A 20698-nucleotide genomic window follows, 5' to 3' on the forward strand; every position below is an offset into this window, starting at 1 on the left:
TAAGCATGGCAGTGATAACATTACTAGAAGTGAGGTAGGTGATGATTTTGAAGATATTTTAAAAGATTTTGAATAATTTATTTTTCACAGTTGTGATAATTTAACATAAAATGTCTCAGAGAGAATTGGATTATAATATTTTTAATTCATTCCAAATGTAACTACATTGTAAATCAAGAATGCATTAATATTTTCAGGACATCTCTGTCACTATCCTTTGATGTAGGGTGACAGTGGACTTATTACTACTTGATGGCTAATGGGGGATCATAGAGGTGCTGTATTGTATATTTGGGATGTTATTGTGAATCAAAGCTCTTGAGGCTGCTGCCCTGTCCTGTTTCATACAGTTCATGTTCTCCATCTCCTTCACTTGATTCGCTTGAGAGCTTTTACCTGACTTAAGTATCTTCCGTTAAAGCTTATACTCATTAAAGGAGCTCACACAATAGGAAATTGGTTGAGCCCAGTTGCACCTCATGTCATTCACACCCATTGAAACCTCTTGTCGCTTAATGACTGCTTGTATTGGTTTCATTCCCTTTTGACTGCCATCTTATTAAGTTTCCTTTTCAGGATAGATTTAGTGCTCGACCAGGTTGCTCTTTAGGTTGTTGCTGTTTTTGCTCCGGAGCAGCTGCGATCCATCAACTTTTCCAATGTGACTGTCACGGTTTTTGGGGTGTGAAACCGTTATCTTCCTTCACAGTCTGACATGTGGCACAACAGATAGGGTCAGCCACTTTCATATTGTGTCAAAGTAGAGTTGATGAAGGATATAGTTCAATTAACACACCTCCATCGTGTCATCCGTGATACATTTGAAGCTTTGCCTTGTCAAAACAATTCTTTCTTTCTTTCACTGCCTGTGTTGGTTTAGTTTCACATGGGTTTATTATGAAATGTTTATTTTTTTATTAGTGTTTTATGGAGAAAATATAAAATTATAAATTAAAGTCATGCTTGAATGATAATGATATAGCCTAAATACATCTTCTTTGTTTATGCTACAGACAGCAGGTGGTGTGACAAGGATAATAACTTGTCGAACGGTGACTATGCAGCTCAACACTGTTTCATTTTCCCATTAATACATCTGCGCTATCTGTTGCATGGAAAATGTTATCCATCATCCGGTCCTAAATGGAAATGCCCTCATGCATTAACACTAATATTGTGTCTCTGACAGAAACGACATGCCCAGTCTACCATGGTATATTACAACACTCCGGCTGGCTTGTTGCCTTCACGTGTCTCTTTGTAGTTTTCACAATATGGGTACTCGATCAAACGGTATGCCACTCAAATTACCTTCTCTCTTTGAATGATCGCCTTAATTATTTAGCATTTTAATTTGCTTAAACATACATTTTGTGTCAAATTTCAGCTTTGGTGTCAAGAGTTTTCATATCAATTTTATATGAGTGACAACTTGCTGCATATGCGATAAGACCATCAATGATTTCCAATCCTGCATTCTCCCAGGCAGGGTTAATGGTTTCAGAGTGTTAGAGAAAATAGTCTATTTCAGTGGTTGTCAAACATTTTCACATCAAGGACCCCTAAACTGACACAAATTAGACCAGAGATCCCCATTTGATAAGATTTTGTCCCAGGATCCTCCAGCTGATCCGATTTTTGCTTTTAGATGTTTTATTACAGAAAGTGTATGAAAGCCATGACCAAAATAGTCATACACCCTGTCATTGTGTTGCTTATGGACAGAATTATTGTGAAAATAAATTATTCTCCTTTTTGCTAGGGACCCTCTGGAACCCCCTAAACGACCCCCGGGAGTCCCTGGACCCCACTTTAAGAACCACTGGCCTATTTATCACTGAGGGCTACATATTTTGGGCTTATCATGTGTTTTTATGTATGCTATAGAAAAATGTGTTTTAATATAACCTCACCTTAACTACATTGGATGATGCAATTAATCAAATGAGAGAAAATGAGTGACTCATCTGGGCTACTACACGTTACGAACCCGGAAGAGGTTCAGAGGAAATTAACTGACTGTCTTTGGCATTTGGAAAAAAGGAAGAAAAAAAAGTCGAGTCAAAGTATTTGTTCGTGATTTATCTCAGGCCATAAAATGCGTCCCCACTAAAAAAGATTTACCCGTAGATTTACTGGCGTTGAACTTCTTCGAATTCGTCATGTTACAGAAACTAACAAAAAGCGTTTCCAGTTGAACAAGTTTTCCTTCAAGATAAAAGCGCCAAAATGATGGTAATCAATTTCTTAATCGAATTAGTGAGAGAAGTCAGCGGAAATGGAGAGGAGAGCTACAATAAATAACACAGCACTTATGTTTCTCTTTAATTAAACCAATCATGATAACAGATACCACAATGAACCATGCAGTCACAACACAGTTAATGGCTAGAGCTAATTCTTTAATCAACTATTGCATATACTAAAGTGGATGGAAAGTTGATTTTTATGATGTTCATGTTTATGTAACAGATAATATGGAATTCTGAATATCCCTCTGAAAACTTTGCAGATCATTTTTTATGTCTCTTTGATTCACCACAAGGGAAAAAAATCAATAGTTTCATTAACTGTTGTTATCGATTTCACTGTATTAGAGTACAATTTAATGCCCCCCTCCACTCAAAAATGTTTTTTCTTCTTGTTCCTACAGTTGGATGTTTGGGTTTCACTGTGCAGAATGATGTATGTGCAGAGTTTGACACTGGAAGGCTGTTTTCACATCCATCTACTGAAAAGGGTGCTGTTCTCTGTGTGCTGGAGTGCTGAAAGTTTCTCTGTGCTCGTTGAAAATCAGATTTTAAGGGGTGGACCTATGAGCATGATTTGTGACATCACAAATAGTTTGGAGCCAATCCTGGTCCAATATTCAATTTACAAAAATGTGATGTGGAAATGTGAAACCTCCAGTGCACAAATGATAATGGACTTTACAGTGAAAAAGGAGACATTTTGTGTCCAGCTATTAAATTCTGAAATTAACAATATTTGCATATTCATAGATTCTGGATTTTTTTCAGACAATTTTCAGACACAAACTATTATTGAATGAATAGTATTGTATGTTCGTCTTAAAACATGCCTGGAGGGGATCTTTAAGGTGAGCTGCAGAATTTTATTTTGTAATTAAACCGGAAACGCATTTTCTCGCTCGGCTAACTTGACACTAGTTCGAACTTCTCCAAATTCAAGAAACAGGTGTTATGCCGAGTTCTGCCTGCCCGCCGAGAATTGTATGCACTTCACGGGAGCGCGCACAGCGAACGGGAAGACTACATTATAATGATTATTATGGCAAAGTACTGTGTAAAAACGATATAATGTTCTTTGTCAGCTTCATCAGTAACGACAAATGATCTGAAGTCTACAGTTTTTGAATGTTTAGAGTCATCAGTGTTTAATTAGACTCAGTAGTAGTAGCATTTCTTTGATACATTGGGCTAAAATTTACAAGGTTTCCTTGATTAATTTTTTAATATTTTTTCGGGTGAACTCTTCAGTGTTCTTTGACGATGTGTTTTTACGCATAGGATTTCAGATAGTTATACTAAAATGAGTTTTTTAAAAGCGGGAAAATGAATATGGGGTGTCAAATTCATTCTGTCAAAGTCGATCAAATAAAGTATGAGCTGATGAAACCATTTGATTTGAAGTGTCATTGTGTCAATGGGTGTATGCATTATTCAGCAGAGGTAATTGTTGCTGCTGAGTAGCCAATGCATCCCCTATTATTTCAGCTCAGGTCATTATTAAATGTATGAATTCACACTGTCGAGCCAAAACGATCCAAAGTATGCGCTCGTAAAAACATTTAATAGATGCCCAGAAATAAAGTTACAGTGTGGACGCATTATGTGCACTGAGGTGTATATACTGAGTCTCATAAAACATTGATGACACAAAACGTTCAAAAACTATAGACTGCAGATCATTCATCATTACTGATAAAGCTGACAAAGAAGATTATATCGTTTTGAAACAGTACTTTGCCTAAAAAATCATTACAATGTCTGGTAGTTTTCCCCTGAGCTGTGCGCGCTCCCGCGAGGTGCATTCATTATGCGGGCAGGCAGAACTCGGCATAACACCTGTTGGTAAAGTTTAGCCTGCTCCTCCAGAGCTGTATGTAACGTTGTAGAGGGATACCGGCAGTCGGACACTGGCTATCTCTCTTTAATGTCGAAGACGAGCTGACGAGTCCGATATTTTAAACTTTTCATTTTGTTTTGCGTAAAACTAAACGAAACGGTGGACTCGGCTTTTGATTTGACCTAGATTTGTTTTGTCTCCAGTAGGAGCCTACAGGTACTTTAACGTTAGCTAGCTAATCCGGGCGATGACTAATCCGAGTTTGATAATCCTTTCACACTTCTCTTCAACACGCCGTTCAAGAGAGTAGAGCAGGAGGAGGAGGAGAAGGAGGAGGAGGAGGTTCCGTCAAGATAAACACTGGAGGTGGAGAAGTAACCGCCGTTAGTTTGGTGGTTGGACATTTGTCAAACCGAATGAAAAGTGACGTGAAATATGTAGTTTAAGGACGTTATTTGGTTTGAAAGTATGCACGTGAAAGTTGAGGTCGTGAAACGGAAACGCGACGAAGCTGGTGAAAGTGAAAGGGTCACTTTAGCAGTAATTGCCAGTGGAGTACAGCTCCCCAGCGCATGAAACCTCTACCCAGTTTTGCGCCGACACGATGGCAGTCTGCGGAAGAAGGAACCGACCCAAGTTACTATTCATCCTCTTCGGAGTCACGTTTGTGGGATATCTCATTTTTTTGAGACACAGTTCCGGAGACGTGAGCGACACGAACCGACGAGAGGCCTCTGAAGGGCGAGAGGTGGCGAATGAACAGCTTAAGAAGCCCGTCTATGAGAAACCCCCCCTGGATTTAAATGCCCTGGGTGAGTTGGGGAGGGCTGTCAAACTGAATCTGAACGGCGAGGAGAAGATAAAAGAGGAGGAAAGCATCAAAAAGCATCAGATTAACACTTATGTCAGTGATAAAGTGTCACTACACAGATGGCTGCCAGAGAGATGGAACCCACTGTAAGTAACTAGATGAGTGCTGTCAACCCGCATATCATATCATATCATATCATATCATATCATATCATATCATATCATATATCACATCACATTATCTCGTAATAAAGTTTAGATGTATTTTAACTCAACTCAACTTTATTTATAAAGCACATTTCATACAAACATGCAGTCCAAAGTGCTTCACATAGCAAGATTAAAACAACACAGACTAAATAAATAAATAAAAGCAAAATAGAAAACGCATGTTACACAGTGTGGAGCTCACAGCAAAGTTAAAACCCAGCTTGGTAACTACCAATGAGTCATTGTACTTCTTAAGGGAGTGGAATATGCTGTCGGACTGGAATAGTACTGTAATTACTATCTGAACTTGTTGTCAGTGGGGGTCCTGGGCCCTACTGGTCCCATCAACAAGGCCCGGGACCTGCACTGACATGGACTCTAGCCCGCTCACAGACACTACACGTTAGACTAATGTCAAATCTGTTATCTTATATTGCACTAAGTTTATTGCTCTATTTAAAGCACTTTTGAATTGCCTTGTAATTTGCTATACAAATGAACTTGCCTCGCACATCTGTGACCTCATCGCATCTAAACATGGCGCATTACATGAACACAGCTATTTGTATTCTTTGTATTATTACACTTGTACATTACATATACTGTTTATACTGGGAACATTTGCACATTCCCAGTCAATATCCTGTGCATTATTTTCTACACTCAACAGCTCTCTTCACATAGAATATGTTTCTTCTTGCTCTTTATTGTAAAATTGTATTTATATATTTATACCACTTGTCTTTTGTGGTAATTTTCTCACTTTGTATGGATACTTGTTTTTCTCTTACCTTCTGTTTTTTGATTGTTTTGCACCACAACACTAAGAAAAATTCCTTGTATGTGCAAACTTGCCTGGCAATAAATCTTATTCTAATTCTACTGTGTTCACTTCTCATGGTTAGTCACCTCGCCTCACCTCTCCCCATTCTCCCCCTACATTGCAGCTGCAGAGAGCTGAAGTACGACTACCGGTCCTTGCCGACAACCTCTGTGGTGATCGCTTTCTACAACGAGGCCTGGTCCACCCTGCTGCGGACAGTCCACAGCGTGCTGGAGATGTCCCCTGACATCCTGCTGAAAGAGGTGGTGCTGGTGGACGACTACAGCGACAGAGGTAACAGGCAGGTGGGGGAGAGTCCACGTTCTGTTGAGACAGACAGGCTGATGGGCAGGCGGGCTGGCGGGTCGACCGTCACAAAAGACAGAAATGTTGTCAGGGAGTCACGCAAGGAGGCACACAGACAAGTGGCAGTCACTAGTACGTGGGAGGTAGGTAGAGCGGAGGAGGGTAGACTGACATGTTGGCAGAGAACAGAGATAGAGGATGGTAGTGACATGTCGTGAAACTAAGATCTAGATGATAGGAGAAGGGTAATCTTATACACATCCAGGTGAAGTCTCACAGTTATCAGTGTCACCTGTCTGGGCCATTTTTCTTCCTCCATGTGAATACGCAGAATATTTTTCAAATAATACAATAGTAAGGAATATAGTATGTAAATTCAGTCAAGCACACTGCTCTTGATCAGACTCTTCATTTTCCTAACTGACCTAAAAACTTAGTTACATATTAAGTAAAGAGGGTTTTCTGATCAAGGATTTCCTGGTCTTGTAGCTTGAAGTCACTCAGTGTTTTCTTGTCTGTGCCCAGGCTGTGTAGAAGGAACTGCGACACTTTAAGGGAGTGGTTCTAAGTTGTTTTGGCTCCCAATCCTGGAAATGAAGCATTGCCTGCCTCTGAATGATGTTTCAGATTATTTGATGGAATGCATTAGAGGAGGAGGAGGAGGAGGAAGTGGACAGAGGGGGAAAACAACTTAGTAGTTCACAATCAAAAAGGAAGAATTAAAAAAAACAGACAACTAGTTATTGTAATAGATTAATAAACTACAAATATGTTTAGTCATATCCCATAAAACAACCCAGAATGATCTGTTGGTGAACCACAGGTTGATGAGATAACTCAAAAATCTCATTTCTGCTGTGTAATTTCTTCAAGACAAGATACTTGGCAAGTGATTTCCCTGAAACACACTTTTTTTTGTCTTTATCAGCTTTACCAGCTGCTGTTGTTGAATGCGTGTAGCAGATTGTAATTGTTCTCTTGTCTTTGTCTCATTTATTCATATAATGTTCAAAGTGATTTTGAAAAAACGTAACTGCTCTCAATATAAACACGGCCTTCATATGTGCACATACAGAAGAAGTCTCTTTTCAGATGTGCTTTTTTATCTTGGTTTGTTTGATTTCTTGAAGCTCACCTGAAGGAGCCATTGGAGAAGTACATCTCAGGTTTGAGGAAGGTGCGACTGATCCGGGCCACCAAGAGGGAGGGGTTGGTGCGGGCCCGGCTATTAGGAGCATCCATTACCACGGGTGATGTGCTGACCTTTCTGGACTGTCACTGCGAGTGTCATGAGGGCTGGTTAGAGCCCCTGCTTCAAAGGTTAGAGGACTCTCAGCAGGAACATTTAAGGACTCTTTCTCTACTGTCTCAAGTATGGCCTTGTGGTTAGAAAGTGCCAAACTGAAGTGTCACAGAGTGAAGCACTGACTCTTTAGCCAGTTAACGGAGCGCTCTTTGTAGCTGACTTCTCTCCTTCCTCCACCAGGATCAAAGAGGAGCCGTCAGCTGTGGTGTGTCCTGTCATTGATGTGATAGACTGGAACACCTTCCAGTATTTAGGGAACTCCGGTGAACCTCAGATTGGGGGGTTTGATTGGCGGTTGGTCTTTACCTGGCACGCTGTCCCAAGCCACGAGCAGCAACGCCGTCGCTCACCCACTGATGTCATCAGGTGTGTCTGTTGGTTCTAGGACAACTTTACAGAACAGGTCTTACATTAATACTTAGACAAATAAAAGCCACGCTAATGGCTTTTGTATTGGACAGGTAAGTAAATATGTCTTAAGATGAACGATACTTATTACTGTTATTTTTCTCTTCAGATCTCCTACTATGGCAGGTGGTCTGTTTGCTGTGAGCAAGAAATATTTCCATTACCTGGGGACGTATGACACCGGGATGGAGGTCTGGGGAGGGGAGAATCTGGAATTCTCCTTCAGGGTAGGAAATAATGTCTTTGTGTGTGTGTTCATGTACATATACACATATTCTGCATGTGCAAGCCCCTGGTTTTATGCAAGAAAAGCTCAATTCATACACTGTCTCCATTTTGACATGAAATATGCACTATTTTTAGCACTAAGACACAACAAACAGCATTAAAAAGGCGACCAGATCTGGTTTATATTTACCCAGCACCACATCCTCATTCCTTGAGAAACCATACTGAAAGAATTATAACTGAACAACTATTAAAAGAAGGCCGAAGAGCCTAATGCTTTAATTGCAGCAAAGAATTTGAACACCCCTTCCCTCCAATAACTACAATTTCCCAAAGGGAACGGACCAAAAATATTTCCCACCATCAACAAAACCAGCTTTTCTGTTTCTCAGCCCCTTCACAACAAGGCTTCGCTTTGTGTCGCTTGATTGAATCATGGCTGAGAAGCTAACCAAATCCTCGTGGTGGTGGTGTTGTTGTTGTTGTTGATGTCCCTCAGATTTGGCAGTGCGGGGGCAGCCTGGAGATCCACCCATGCTCCCATGTGGGTCATGTGTTCCCTAAAAAGGCCCCTTACTCACGGAGCAAAGCTCTGGCAAACAGCGTGAGAGCCGCTGAGGTCTGGATGGATGAATACAAAGAGGTCTACTACCATCGAAACCCCCATGCACGACTGGTGAGTTTGCACAGATGTTGTGTGTGTGTGTGTGTGTGTGTGTGCTTTAGCAGTATCAAACAAAACCAAACTTTCCTTTTATAGAGTGTTGTGAAGGCAGTGTATTGTTTTGCAGCCGCACTCATCACAAAACTGTCAGATTAATCACTTGATTTCACCAGTGAACACACTCTCAGTCCCCCCCCCCCCCCCCACACACACACACAAAATGACATGTACTCTCCTCTTTCACAAACTACACACATACACACTGTGGTCCCGCTGTGGTGTAATAGCTCCCCTGATTAAGTGACACTTGGGATACATGAGCGGTAGACACCCAAGGTGACAGGGGTGTCAGGGTGTTCCGGTGTGTGATTACCACCTTTCCGTGTCACTCTGTGCCAACGTGGTGTCATCCACCTGTCCTTGACAGGGCGAGAGCAGTGCTAACCCACGGGGTGCCCTGCCTTTGTGTGTGTGTGTGTGTGTGTGTGTGTGTGTGCATGCGTGGGAGGGGCCGGGCCAGTGTGTGACAGTGTAGTTAAGTGGAGAGGCTCTCTAAACACAGATCAGGTGGCGCTCATCTCCCTGAGAGGAGGTAGCCTTGCCAACCTCGCGGTGGCACGACAAACACAATACGACAAAGCCTCTGAACTACACTGCTTGTCTTCGTAGACAAATAGGAAGACATGCGCACATACACACAAGGCTCTCTCAGAATTTCTGCTATTTACACAGACATTAACAGCCTTACCTAAATAATGATTAACTAAAGTTTGTCAAGATGTTCTGTCTTATATTCCTACTGTAACTCTTAGAGCTCTTAGACTTTCTCAAAGCAGCAGCTACACACACACATGGCACGGTCAATTGATCAACTGATAGCTTATCACTAAACTACGTCTCCACCTTAAGTCTACTAACAAGTTCCAAGCCAACAATTTAGATAACTTGAGCTAATGTATAAATTGAATGACTAATTTTCCCTGTTATTCAGGTAGGCAGTAGAGTATCATTGTATATTGGGTTTAAAGGATGACAGTTATCTAAAACTGTCAAGATGGTAAGTTACCTGTCAGTCCATGTGAGTTATGCAACTCTTAGTTAATTAGTAATAATGCAGCATGAAACCTAAATAGACTGGATTCAAAATGCAACTTGTATCAGACCAAAAAAAAAAAGAGTTAATTGGGAAACATCTGTAAGCATGCTTCTGTTGTTTTCCCACTGCCTTTTTACTCTCTGCTAATTGGCACATCTCTGGTCTCTTGTGCACATCAGATTGACCTCTAGTTGTTCCATTTAGTTTTTGACCCCTTACTGATCCATAAACTGGAATGTTGTTCGGTCACTTTTCATGCTTCCATTTGCTCCTTATTGGCATTTAAGTAGCACCTGTACTGGGCTTTAACTTGCTCCCTGTTGGCTTCATATACTGTGGTGGTCCACACTGACCCTCACTGTCCTCTGATGGTCCTTACTGGTCCTTCCCATTGATAAAAGGACTGTCTCCTTTGGGAGTCCCTCTCTCGACCAAATAAATTGATGAAGGGACAATTAGTGCTGTGTTTGGGCAAACCACCAACATCCATCATCCTGCAGCGCTGCTGAACCCTTCTTCCAGCAGGGTAGGTGTGCTGAACATATGCTCACTGGCAAATCAAAGTGCAGACTGTGTGCTACCATGCAGGGTAACTCACTCACCTATCATCACTGTGGTTTGTGTGTGTGTGTGTGTGCATAACCATGCACATACAAGTATAGTTTGTACGTGCAAACTTTAAGAGTGAATATCCTCACATGCGCACTCACACACACGTGTAATATAAACAGATCTATCCTCTTGGCTCTTGTTCGACCAGGATGTAGGAGTGGTTTGCTGTTAAGAGGTCTGTTTGTTGGGATGTAATTGTGTAGTTATGGAACAACTATAGATGGTGCTATTGTATACCAATTCAGCCATCAGTCAGAATACTTCCTCTGACACTGTAGCTCTCTGACTGCATCAAGAACGTTCACATACAAAGTCTTTATTTGAATATGATGTAAAATACTTCTGGTTGATAATTAGCTTCTTGTAACATCCCTGTAGCATCGGTGTTCCTCCTAATATTGTCTTGGATTTCAGGTTAATGAGGCAGTGAGGTGACGCTACAATAACAAGGTGGAATTATCACTTGTGGTCATTGTTTCCAGGAGGCCTTTGGAGACGTGACAGAGCGGAGGAAGCTTAGAGAGAAGCTGGGCTGTAAGAACTTCAAGTGGTACCTGGATAATATTTACCCCGATATTCACGTCCCCGAGGATCGTCCAGGCATGTTTGGAATGGTGAGAATACATTCAGAGTTGTTTGTCAGCTTCAAATTAGTGTGTGCTTTTACTTATTTTCACCAATTTGATTGTATCTCATCAGGCTGAGCAGTGCAGGCAAGAGACTTTTTTAAAAAAAATAAAAAGTGACATTTCCTTACCTCAAGTTTAAGTTTGGCATTCATTTCCTCACCCATGTATGAAGTCCTGTAAGTGGTATTTTAATCAGTGCATGAAAAGATCAATCGATATGACTGCTTTTTGCTTATTACAGCTGAAAAACCGCGGCAAGATCAACCACTGTTTTGACTACAACCCTGCAGATGAACACATCGTGGTGGGCCAAAGAGTCATCCTCTATCCATGCCACGGCATGGGTCAGAACCAGGTACCGTACTGGACATTAGTCATTTAGGCCACAGGCTGTAAAAATGTTTTTGGTCTGGTGAGAAATCACCCTGACTCTCTTAAACATTGAGAAATTCAAGTGTCATCTTATTAGTCTTTGTTTCACTTGTGTGAGATAGTCATGTCAAGTTATAATTGATTGATTCATCTGCAATGATCTGGAGTTGTGCCAACATATTTGTTACATGAACTTCAAATAGTTCTTCAGATGTCAGTCCCTATACTACCCCCCCCCCCCCCCCCCCCCCCCCCGCCCATTCACCATGCTATTCCTCCTCCTCATCTTTCTCTTGACTTTTAACTTTCCCTTTCTCATTACCTGTCATCTCCTCTTTCTCTCTCCTCCCATACCCTTCCTTCTCACAGTCATCTCATTGCACATTAACTTTAAAACAGACCCTCCCTACTCTTCTATTATCCATGATGCCTTGTTTTCCATTTGCCTAAGAGACAGTAGCAATCATGGTCATAAATACCAGCTCGGACTCCCTCAAAGCGAAGATACAGTCTTCTTGTTTCACAATAGGCTGCAGGGGTTTGTAATTGCATTTTTACAAATCTGGGAATAGTGGACTCTCTTGCATATCCCAGGTTGAAAAATGATATGTTTGCTCTGTTGATACAAACAAAGGAGAGTGCATCTCACAACGCCTTTATCCTCTGTGGTAGTCTTTAAGGCACTGTGAAATTTACCATTGTTTTTCCAGCAGCCCTCTGTGGACACACACTGATGTTGTCTCTGCTGGAAGTTGGCTCTGCAGTGCCTGTGCTGTCTGCTGTATTGGAGTGCTCTCTATGCTGCAGAATCACTTTCATTCGTAGTCTGTGCCATAGCACACAAGCAGTACACGTGTGTGTGTGTGTGTGTGTGTGTGTGTGTACACACAAATGCACACAGAAGCCATCTCTCAGTACACCATGTTCACTTGCTTTCTTGCTGCATATCCTTATTCTGAGTCACACATATACATTCATACACTGTACATATGCTTGTGCAGATTCCGTGACAGTGGCTTGGACTCCGTCGTGATGATCATTTATGACTGAAATGTTGTAACAATAAAAGTTGTGTTTCCATCATTTGTGTTGAAGTGGAAAAAGATTTTGAGCTGTTGCGTCTCCTCCCACAGTTCTTTGAATACTCCATGGATGGTGAGATCCGTTACAACACAAGGGAACCTGCTGGATGTGTTGTTGGTGACAACATCAGCACATACCTGACTGTCCAGCCATGCAAAAAGCGAGGGCAACCTATACCAGTGGACCAGAAATTTGTCCTCCGAGAAGTAATGAGTATATTTCTGTTTTTAGTGTCTGTATCTGTACTTGGCTCATTTTACTACGTGTATTGATCACTATCCAATCCACCTTTATAAAAAAAAAAAGAGGCAGTGTGTATGGTGAGACAGCAGTGGAAGTAGTTATGAGATAAGAAGTAACAAGATGGCAGTGAAAGTGAAAGATGGAATGTTTACAAGATGTGACATGAAATCTGACTCAGGTCCACATGACAGTTTCCTTTTAAATTTTCTTTGTTGTTGTTGTTCTTCTTCTCTAATTTTCTTCTTGTTGAATTTTCTTAGACTATGGAGTTTTTGTGCCCTTAAATAGTATTTGCTGGCAGAAACCATTTGAGGAGCATTTATTAATGTTACTTTGTTGTAATACAACTACAAAACATTTCTTGTAATACTCACTCTACATCTGGCTGTTTTCAGGATGGCAGCCTGTACCACGTGATGAGCCAGAAGTGTGTTGAAGCAATAGATAAGACCGACAACGGGACACCAGCCCCATCACTCCAACCCTGCTCTGGGAGCCTCCACCAAAAGTGGTTCTTTGAGGAGAGAACATAATAGTATCAATCTAGAATATACAATATGTATACAAATACTTTTAATTCAGGGCCAGTATCCTGAGGAGGGATTTGACTGAATTGAATTGCTAAATGTTTTTTGATACGTTTGCCTTGCTCTAAAAGGAGCCCAAAAGAGAAGAGAGGCACATGTGCTCTCTTCCAAACATCAACCTTTGCACATTTTTGTGCCAGCTGGATTTAATGGACCAATAAGTAATTATACTGACTACTTACTTTCTGAAGTTTTTTTGAATATATATGGGAACGATTTTCTTTCTTGGATGCTGTTGCTGGGAGACAGGAGCCTACTGGAATATACATTGATTTTTCTAATCATGGAAATGCTTGAGAATTAGTGATAACCTGCACAATTGTACATGCTGGAATTTTTCTTTGTTTTTACTCACTCCACTACTGGTGCAATCTTGCGCTGAAACATGTGCATCCATCTGAATGAGAACAAATGCTTTATACCTCTGTCAACAAACCCGGAGCTTCTCGTCAGCTCGTGGCCGGCATTTTCAGAGGCACATCATGAAGCATATTAAAATATTGTCGTCTTCTCCTGTAGAGGGGGCCAACGCTCCTCTCTGCAAGTTCTGTTCTATCACTGTGTTCTGTATTTGTCAAGAGAAAGTGGGACAAATCTTCAGGTATTTTGTTAAGAACCTTTCAGGACGTTTTGAGTGCTTGCTACTCTTACACACCAGTGGCTTAGAAAAAAGCCTCGGATCACAGGCATTAATGCAAGTACCTAGTACCTCTTCAACTTAATCACCTAACTACTGATAACAGGAGAAACTCCAGTCTCATTCCGTTCTGCTTTGACTGAAGTCACTTTGCAATGCAAATCTAACTGAAGTAAAATGACACGAGTCATTTTACACGAGTCATTTGACTAGTTTTTCATAGTAAGCGCTTTTTTTTTCAGTGTAGTGTCACTTGGTACTTGCGTCTGTATAGTGCTCTTTAAATGATATGCAGCTTCAAAAGACTAAATCATAGCCATATTTTATGGATTTACTTCATGTGGTGTCAACTGTTTGTTTGAAATGATGTATTCTCTAGATGAGACTAAAATTATTGTTATTTCATAGCTTCACGGCAGACATATCTCAACTTTAGTCTTAACTAAGTGGGAATTCATACATTTACTGCTGGTAAATGTAAATGCACAGACATTGAATTTGTAAGGTAGGAACTGGAGCTTCTTCTTCATCTTACCTGTCCATTTGGAGCCCACATAAAGTGCCTGATGTAAAAAAAAAAAAAAAAAAAAAAAAGATCCTATTTAAAGATTTCCCCCCAGGAAATGCTCTTGTACTGAATGTATATATTGTCACGGAAAGACAGCAGTAGTCAGAGTGATGACAGAGTGTCTGCACACTTACAGTATGTATGCTCCCCTGCTGAGAATATGCACAAGCAAGGAGGCATTCCCTTGAGTGTATGCATATTACTCTGGTGGGTTGGACTGGTTTGTACACATTGCTTCTGTTTCCATCCGTCAGAATCAGACAACTATAGATCTCCCCTGTTCTGAGCTGTGGTCACTTGTGTGGTGGTCCCCCAGGCTATGCAGAGGGACCAAGGGAGAGTCAGTAGAGGGGTAGACTGTTGTGGGTGTCTCCAGAGTGCTGGCAATGCCAGATGGCTGCCTGATTGATTTTCCAGACCTCTCCCAATTCTTTATCACCACCCTTTCCTCTCTGTGTCAGAGATGCACAATGGAGATTTTATCTTTTGGACCAGCGCCAGCCAAATCCTCCTCAGATGAGCACTTGTATACTTGTGTGCTTGAGGTTTGATTTATGAACAGAAGTCATCAAGAGTACAGTTTCTGGTAACAGAAGCAGATAATGGAGGAGACTGAATGAAGCAATTGGTGACCTCTTTCTTACTATTAACCTCCGCAGGCTGTTGGCCCATCAGTCTCAAAGGAGCTTTGTTAGGAATTGATGTTAGGGGGCGATCGTACTTAAATAGATTTTTACTATTGATTCTGAAGGTGTACTCACAGTCAACATAAGATAAATGGAGTTTGGAGTTTGCCAGTACCACAACGGGGGAGTTGAATAGAATCCTTTTATTTGCCAAATATAATGAATGTACAGTAATGTGTGAAGGTGATGTTGCAGGAGCATGCTAACATCTGTGCATATGAGCTCATATAGTACAAGCCCAAGGGGACAGTGCAAGATGTGCAAAGAAATTCTTACTGTACATTTACAATCCTACAGTGCATTGGAAAAGAGTATTATCGAATAGTTGAGTAAGGTGAAGGCACACGATAAGTTCCAGGCATATTGGATTAAAGTTCCTGGTTGTCCATAAAGGCTTTCACCGGCATTATGAGTGGTACATATTTGTGTTGATAATAAGTGAAATGGACCAAATAACCAAAAGGAAGATTATGGTCAGCACCAGAGAGGGAGGGGAGGGAATTTTTTGGGTGATAAAGGTAAAAAGGGGCTGGTAGAGTATGGTGACAATTTCCTACAGTAGCTGTGCATGGTCCCTAGCAATCCTGCAAAGTCCCGTTGGCTTTTCCCGTTGAGTTTCCCGTGATTTAAGACTTGAGAAAGTTGCTTTGGAACAGGTGAAATTGGCCTCTTAATACAGTGCTCATGCTTTATTTATTGAACACTTAAGAAGTGACAGCTTTACCATTTGCATCAGTTCGTGTCTTTAGCCTGTGAGTGCAGTATAAATATTCTATCCTCTTATTAAAAAAGGGTTATTTATTGTGGCCATCTGTTATTCCAGACATGTCCTAGATAGTAAAAGATTTTTTACGGTGGCGTTATATTGTATGCTAATTTAATATGGTCCACACAGCCGCAATAAAATTGATATTTGCCAGTTGGAGCCGTATCTTTCTGGCAGGTCATATAGGGCTTTTGTATCCACCAAACCTGTGTCGTAAACAGTAGCGATATTCCAGGGATCTGTTGAGATTGTATCACCTTGTCCTAATGGACAATGCAGCGCTGTTTTACAATAGGATGCAACATTTTCTGTTTTTAATGATCAACAAATCCCAGTGGAGACATTTCAGTTATTTAAGCGGTAAACATGCACAAATAATAATAATGCTGGAATTCAACACCGTGTCTGGTGTGGTAATGCTGTCGGTAACCCTAGCGGCCTTATGTTGTTATTAGGAAAATGAAGGATGTACTGAACATTGTTTTTGTATTTGTTCGGCCCAATAAATGGACCACATCTGATGTCAATGTACCCTTTTAAATATTGTCAAATGAAACTCAAAATAAGTAAAAACAAACTTACTCATGGATTATTGTTTTTGCCTGTTCTTGCTCATTATGCCTTTTGTTTTTAATCTTCTTATTATGTCTTAAAAATGTGTATGAACATTGAAAACACTTATGGCAGGCTTCATTTATATAAAAAAGAAAATACATCCTAAAAATACTTTAGATCTCACTGTACACCATTGTGCATCCATTAAACTGTGACTCATCCGCATCCACGATGACAAAAACAGACTATCATCCACATTTAACTTTGATGGAGACATGAATCAAGATGCTCGGAGGGTAATGAGAGAAGAAAAAGAGAGATGGAAAGACGAGAGTGAGTTCTCCAACCATATCTGATTGGGTTGATCACCAGCTGCTGAGTGAAAATGTCGTGCCCACGCCAAGTCGCTCTGTCTCCCCCGGTGTTGAAGCTCTGCCCTGCAGTCTCTCTCAGTTACTCATTGATGATGCTTTTGTTTCATAGGATACGGGGTGGTGGGGTGGGGGGGTTGTATGTGTGGGGGAGGAAGGGGGGGGCATGTTTTTGTAACAACAGCATGAAAAGGGAGTAAAATAATCTTTAGTATCTTTCAAGTTTTTCACACAGAGACGATACTGTTGCCTCTTTATTGGATTAGAAAAGGTAAAATTCCACACAAGTGCATCTTTTAATCTCAGCTCTGTAAGTGCACCACATTGCTGGAACATTTGTACCCTACTGAAGGCGCCGCATGAGACAAGCTGGTTTCTCTCTCGCTCAGGATGACATGCTCTGATGGAAAACTTGCCAGAAATCTTCACATTCTGACAAATGCTGCCTAGACGCCACTCGGCTGCTTCCCAGGAAAATGAGAAGCGCTGCACGAGGCTGTGATTCTGCTGTCTCTAGCACCGTCTCATCCTAATCTTTTGGGTGCATCCCTGTGAAATACGCGGTACAAAATAGCGAGCGCACTCTAAAACATCCTAAAATTTCAGTTCAGTGTGTCTACAGAAAGACGCCGTATATTGCTGCAATCTCTGCAAACAGTGTAGGCCTAGTTTTTGATCTGCTGTGGCATACATGCAGCACTACAGTCTCCCGCACCCCATATGTGTCTTTAATGATAATGCAAAACAAGGCTCCCCACGGTGCAACTCTTTGGAGATGCTCAGGCTTCAGTTGTCAGGGAGCGAGAGGAACCATAGGAGGAGCAGCACACACACATACACACACACACACACACACACTGATAGGAGGCCATTTCCACACTGCATGTCAGTTTAGTTTATGTAATCCCCAATACCCAGAACAGCTCAGGAGCAGTGGCTGTTGGCTGCATACATTAGATGACACACTTTCACTTTCAGGAGGGACTCCAGACGGTGCAGTAAACATGTGAGGCCTAGATACAGAGATAGCATTGCATTTCTTATGCACCACCACTGACTGCCATCTGATTAGGTAGATCATGTAGTGAAGAAAGCAGTGAGGCTTCCATATAAGTATTCAGTCGGTAAATTAGTTAAAATAACCATGACCAATTCCAGTTCAACAGTTACTGTATGTCTTAGCTGGACATTAGCTAGTTTATTAGCTGGATCATGTGTCATTTCCATTTTGCAGAACTCTTCATTTTCAGAGAATTAATTTATGCAAGGAGCAAGAAAGACTTCAACAGCAATCGACCTTGATAGCATCCAGTATGGGAAAATGTTTAGGATTATAAGAGCAACTGTGAAAAGTTTCGTTTTTATGCTCCCACAAAAACATGCGTTCATACAGCATCGATATGAAACCCAAATTTGCAATAACACTTCAGCACTGTAAGCATAGGAGGAATTATCCAAATACTTAAGGGGCCAGTTTCACAGACATGCCTAGATGTAAGTCTTTTTCAGCTGAAAGCCTACTTCAATGTAGGATCAGGCGTATCTAATCCTTGTCTGTGAAACCATCCAATTCAGCATCAAAGGCAGATAGCTTGTTGCTTATTTGCCTCTAGTCACCCCTGTGTCTTTTCTGGTAGAGTTGAACTCACCAGGAACTCGATCGAGGAATATTGTAAAAAAAAAAAAAAAAAAGGCTTGGCTTTCCAAAATACGATTCAAGAGAAGTTGTTCTTTTCACTTTGAGTCATGCAGCAATTTGAATCCCGACTTCTTGAATGTAATTGATAATTTGCCAACTTTTCATTTTCTCATTAAAAAAAAAATCTTATGATCCCATTCCCAGTCTGAGCAGTTTGAACATAAGTGTGACACATTAAAAATGAGTAGATGAGGATATTTGACTTTGATTATGAAGGCGATTGTGGATAATATCTCAACCTTTTGCAATTACCGCCACACTTAGAGTGTTAGCTGTAAATTAGATAGACCATAGCTTTGTTAATGACATCAATGGACACGTCCTTGATAATGAGTCACTTGTCACTTGCTCGGAGTTGCTACACAGATGATTCTGACCACAGGCGCTCTGCTGCAAAGTGAGGAATATGACAGGTTGTTTCTGATCATGATCATGTGCTTGCAGTTCTTGAATTTGTGACACTTGGATGAGTCGTTAACAAGAAATTATGATGTAATCTGAACATACTTAATTTTTCCCTGAATGACACAGACAATATATGATCAGATTACAGCAGGGTTAACAAATAGGATTTTGTTTATTATTAAATTTGGAGGATTAATCACAGAAAAATTACTTTGGAAGCATTAAGATGTGATATGCTCTTTCAAATAGTGAAATAAATGTTATCTAGATGACAGGGGAAGCAGGAGAGTAGATGATAAACACAGAGTGCTCTTGTGGCTTTGGAGCATAAAGGCTGCTTCTACTCTCTGAAATAATTTTGAAATTCAACATACACATTTGGTGTTGATTTATGATGTGTTTTATCCCTTTTGTAATGTTGGAGGTTATTGTAATAATGGTTCTCTCCGTGATATTAAACAAGAAGTTTTAATGACGGAAGTTTGACTTGTGGGAGCTTGTTGGTGACATGGACGTTATAGTACATATCTTAAAATGTATTCTAATATTTCATGGGCTTTGATAATGTTTTTAAGACAAAATCTCGACTACAAAAATGCAGTAGTAAGTGACACATATCACTCTGAATAGCTAGATTTGGCTTGCACTTAAAGACTTAAAAGACAGAATAGCAGAATGCAGATCTTGTGTGATATTTATGGTGACACTGCCAATGGATTTATTGATGAGAAGCGTTTCCGTGGTGAGAGAGAGGAGAACAGTCACAGCATATATCACACTTGTCCGCTGAAAACTGGAGCCTGTCGCTCTTTTCTCTCCCACAGCAAATGGACATGGCAGAGCCTGGAAAAAATGAGTATATTTGAATTTGTAATGTAGATGACACGGATGGGGGTATAAATAGGAATTGAGGCAATCTGTACTGTGGTCTCTTATTTTGCGCAAATTTTCCAGTACGTTGAAGTTGCCTCTCCAGATTCTGATTGATGTTTCTCTGCAGTGATCCTTTCATACTGTGTTTTCTTTCCCTGTCGGGTGCAATGTTGAACGGCGTCTAAGAGCAAATCATCATGTTTGGCAGAAATTATGTATTCTGCTAAAGAGAACACATTGATTCACACCCCGGCAGACTGTGATTTTTCACAGCCTCCCCCAACATAGCCTACATTGACAGAATACCTCTTTAAATGTGTTCCTACGAGATAAAATGCTTCCACAGGCGATTAACCATTCCACCCCACTCCCATTCATTTCACTTCATCAGATTACTTGATTGCTTGCTAAATGGACTGCCTCTACCCCCAGGGAAATACACTGTATGTATTTCCTTTGGACAAAATGAGATGTGGTTGATTTATTTTTCCTCGCACACTGTGTTTTTAGACATTCAATCAGCCTTAGTTCAGTTCAGTCAAGTGTACCTCAGGTTCTGAGATATTATTAATCCTTTCCGACACCTATTTTATATTCAGGTCTACATAGTGGCCTAAAGCGGTTTAAAGAGTTTCAGTTTGTGAAAAGTGAAGCTGGGAAAATATCAGTGGT

The 20698-nt window shown here is 40.8% G+C and overlaps 1 protein-coding gene across 1 annotated transcript; it reads left to right on the plus strand.

Annotated features, from left to right (window-relative positions):
- Nucleotides 1–4082: 4082 nt before the first annotated feature.
- On the plus strand, nucleotides 4083–16710 carry galnt12 (UDP-N-acetyl-alpha-D-galactosamine:polypeptide N-acetylgalactosaminyltransferase 12). The gene is made up of 10 exons (XM_067613226.1): nucleotides 4083–5046; nucleotides 6057–6226; nucleotides 7369–7558; nucleotides 7725–7910; nucleotides 8062–8179; nucleotides 8680–8856; nucleotides 11035–11166; nucleotides 11423–11536; nucleotides 12687–12842; nucleotides 13275–16710. Exons 1-10 carry the CDS (start codon nucleotides 4694–4696, stop codon nucleotides 13410–13412), a joined length of 1734 nt encoding a protein of 577 aa, XP_067469327.1. The 5' UTR covers nucleotides 4083–4693; the 3' UTR covers nucleotides 13413–16710.
- Nucleotides 16711–20698: the final 3988 nt, after the last annotated feature.

Source organism: Thunnus thynnus, chromosome 15, assembly GCF_963924715.1.
Source record: "Thunnus thynnus chromosome 15, fThuThy2.1, whole genome shotgun sequence".
Classification (NCBI taxonomy): Eukaryota; Metazoa; Chordata; class Actinopteri; order Scombriformes; family Scombridae; genus Thunnus; species Thunnus thynnus.